This window comes from Nanorana parkeri, unplaced genomic scaffold, assembly GCF_000935625.1.
Source record: "Nanorana parkeri isolate BGI_ZX_2015 unplaced genomic scaffold, ASM93562v1 scaffold2975, whole genome shotgun sequence".
NCBI classification, from domain to species: domain Eukaryota; kingdom Metazoa; phylum Chordata; class Amphibia; order Anura; family Dicroglossidae; genus Nanorana; species Nanorana parkeri.
This window is the reverse complement of record NW_017309243.1, coordinates 63,890-67,800: the sequence shown is the minus strand read 5'-3', so window position 1 is coordinate 67,800 and position 3,911 is coordinate 63,890. Positions and strand designations below refer to the sequence as shown.

Sequence of the window (3,911 nt, the reverse complement as noted above, 5' to 3'; positions counted from 1 at the left end):
GTGCGAATCCGTTCCGTGCAAGCAAACCAAACGTGGGGCAAAACCCGATGTTCTCTATGTCACGTCTCCGCTGGTTCTTCACCGGGTCCATAATGAGCAGAGTGAATGGAGGAGATACCTCATTGTGGCCACTAGATGGAGCCGAGGATCACAGGAAATCAATACAACTTCGTGAGAAGATACAATGTTATCACCTAAGAGATCACGGGAGGGAATTAGCATATAAATGTCACCATCGTTACTACTGGGATAGCAGTGATCACATTTATATACTCATTCCCTCACTATATACATTCTAAAAAGAAGAGACAATTGAGGAGACCACTGGAGGGAATGAGCCTATAAATGTAATCACTGCTATCCCAGTAGTAACAATAGTGACATTTATGTGCTCAATCCCTCCATATATACATTCTAGTAAGAAGATACAATGTTACCACCTAAGAGACCACTGGAGGGAATGAGCATATAAATGTCACCATCACTATCTGCATATTATCAATAGAGAAACATGCTCGTTCCCCCATAAATAAATGTTAGTAAGATGATACAATGTTACAATTCTAGGGACCTCTGAAGGAAATGAGCATATAAATGTAACTAGCGCATAGAATCAGTGGTGACATTTATATGCTCATTCCCTCCAGTGGTCTCCTCAATTGTAACATTGTATCTTCTTACTAGAATGTATATATCGAGGGAATGAGCATATAAATGTCATCACTGCTGTCCCAGTAGTAACAATGCCTACATTTATATGCTCATTCCCTCCAGTGGTCTCCTCAATTGTAACATTGTATCTTCTTACTAGAATGTATATATCGAGGGATTGAGCACATAAATGTCACTATTGTTACTACTGGGATAGCAGTGATTACATTTATATGCTCATTCCCTCGATATATACATTCTGGTAAGACGATACAATGTTACAATTGAGGAGACCACTGGAGGGAATTAGCATATAAATGTCACCATTGATTCTATGAGGACAGTGCTAGTTACATTTATATGCTCATTCCCTCCAGTGGTCTCCTCAATTGTATCTTCTTGCTAGAATGTATATATAGAGGGAATGAGCATAAATGTCACTATTGTTACTACTGGGATAGCTCGGGTTACATTTATCTGCTCAATCCCTGTAAATATACATTCTAGTAAGAAGAGACAATGTTACATTTGAGTGGACTAATAGGGGGAATGAGCATATAAATGTAACCAGAGCTATCCGAGTAGTAACAATGGTTACATTTATATGCTCCTTCCACCATAAATGAATGTTAGTAAGACGATACAATATTACAATTCCAGAGACCTCTGACGGAAATGAGCATATAAATGTAACTAGCGCTGTCCTCACCATAATGGTGACATTTATATGCTCATTCCCTCCAGTGGTCTCCTCAATTGTATCTTCTTACTAGAATGTATAAATAGAGAGAATGAGCATATAAATGTAACCAGAGCTATCCCAGTAGTAACAATGGCCACATTTACATGCTCATTCCCCCTCCCCCATAAATATAGCTTAGTAAGACGATACAATGTCACAATTCTAGAGACCTCTGAAGGGAATGAGCATATAAATGTAACTACTGATACTATAGGGATAGCGATGGTTACATTTATATGCTCATTCTCTCCAGCGTTCTCTTGCATTGTATCTCATTAGTAATGTGATTGTTTCCTCGGCGCCACCTCGGGGTTATAATCAAGTATCACATGACACATCATAATGGAATAGATTATTTCCTGTGCTCATCGGCGCCACCTAGTGGCTGTAATCTAGTATTACATCACACATCATAATGGAATTTCCCCCTGCTCCTCGGCGCCACCTAGTGGCTTTAATCTAGTATTACATCACACATCATAATGGAATTTCCCCTGCTCCTCGGCGCCACCTAGTGGCTGTAATCTAGTATTACATCACACATCATAATGGAATTTCCCCTGCTCCTCGGCGCCACCTAGTGGTTATAATCTAGTATTACATCACAATGCATAACGGAATAGATTATTTCCCCCTGCTCCTCGGCGCCACCTAGTGGCTGTAATCTAGTATTACATCACACATCATAATGGAATTTCCTCTGCTCCTCGGCGCCACCTAGTGGCTGTAATCTAGTATTACATCACACATCATAATGGAATTTCCCCTGCTCCTCGGCGCCACCTAGTGGTTATAATCTAGTATTACATCACAATGCATAACGGAATAGATTATTTCCTCTGCTCCTCGGCGCCACCTAGTGGCCGTAATTAGGTATTTCCATCATTCACTTTGTTCTTTATAATCCTATTGAAGAACAGTGGACCGGAAGAGAAATGACACCAAGAACATTTGAGTGTACTGTACATACAGAGAAGACACAAGATAAAGTCAGTTATTGGACGAGAGACCATTGGTCACTTTTATTCTCGGTTGCCCATAGAAACAACACACAATTAAAGGGGACCTGTCACGTGATCAATGTCTTCATGATGAGTGGAGCTGACTGTCCGCTCAGTGATATTGAATGTTGTATTCGCAGGGGAGGGACAGGACAGCATAACGCGAATCATCGGCGGTTATATCGTCCCGCCGTACTCAGCGCGGTATCTGGTCTCTCTGAAGAGGAACACAGGAATCCACTTCTGCGGGGGGTCCCTGATCAGTCGTTTCTGGGTCCTCACCGCTGCCCACTGCAAGACCGAGTGAGTATAATATATATATATATATAGACAGTATATATACAGTATATATGTGTGTGTGTTGAGGGGGAGGGGGGGGGTTGCAATCAAATTTAAAAATAAAACCCATATAAATGACTTGTAGTTTTACATGTAGCCAGCAGGGGCAGGATTCTTTTCACATTTACCAGCCTCTTCTTAGCTGCGCTGTTGAAAAAAAAGATTGTAAGCAGAGCTCAGTAGCTCAAGCTGACATTATTGCATAGGTGACTCCTCCCCCTCCAGAGTAGTGACTCCACCCCCTCCAGAGCAGAGTCTCTTCCCCCTGCAGAGCAGCGACTCCTTCCTATTCACAGCGGTGGCTCCTCCTCCTCAAAAGCAGTGACCCCTCACCCTCCAAAGCAGAGTCTCCTCCCCCTGCAGAGCAGTGACTCCTTCCTATTCACAGCGGTGGCTCCTCCTCCTCAAAAGCAGTGACCCCTCACCCTCCAAAGCAGAGACTCCTCCCCCTGCAGAGCAGTGACTCCTTCCTATTCACAGCGGTGGCTCCTCCTCCTCAAAAGCAGTGACCCCCTCACCCTCCAAAGCAGTGACTCTTCCCCCCTCCAGAGTAGTGACTCCACCCCCTCCAAAGCAGTGACTCCTCTCGCTCCCTCCATGCAGCTCCACCAGAGGTTTCAGTCAGAGACAGGGTACCTGAAAGGAGATGCCTTCTGCCGTCTCCTCGGCTAACACGGAGCGCTCTGGGAATCCTTCGTCTTGTATCAAATGTTTTTTTTGGTGTGAAAACAAATTGTGTATGTAAAGAAAATGTGATTGGTGGACAGTAGGCTGGGCTCCTGATCACGTGATCAATGTGACCACCAATCACAGTGATCACATGATCGGGAAGCCCAGGGAAAGCAGGGCCGGCGGGTGGCAGCAGTAAAGAGTTAAAGAGGTCTTCTAGGAAACAGCTGCAGCCCTCCTTCCTTCACCCCGAACGCCTCTGACCCCCTTGTGGTGCCAGGAAAATGTAACGATGCCGCGGCGGAGCGAGATGCAAAGGAAGGGAGATGGAGATCTCGGCACGGGTACACCGGGTTAGACATCTTGAGGACCGGTGATCATTTTGCTTGAGGCCCCTTTCATGACAGGTTCTCTTTCTCCTCTCCTCCTTCAGCTGAACCGGCCGGCCGTGTACAACTCCTTCGTGTCCGTAGTCCCTCTGCCGGCCCAGGGGGCGGCGCTCGGCGAGG

At 45.0% G+C, this 3,911-nt stretch overlaps 1 protein-coding gene across 1 annotated transcript in view; it reads left to right on the top strand.

The window, feature by feature from the left end:
• Nucleotides 1–3,911, top strand: part of LOC108802595 (trypsin-3-like) — a 6,352-nt gene that overhangs the window by 740 nt on the left and 1,701 nt on the right. The window contains exons 2-4 of the mRNA XM_018574454.1: nucleotides 2,535–2,697; nucleotides 3,337–3,365; nucleotides 3,810–3,897. Of these exons, the coding sequence (XP_018429956.1) occupies nucleotides 2,535–2,697; nucleotides 3,337–3,365; nucleotides 3,810–3,897 (280 nt within the window). The remainder of the gene's footprint in view (nucleotides 1–2,534; nucleotides 2,698–3,336; nucleotides 3,366–3,809; nucleotides 3,898–3,911) is intronic.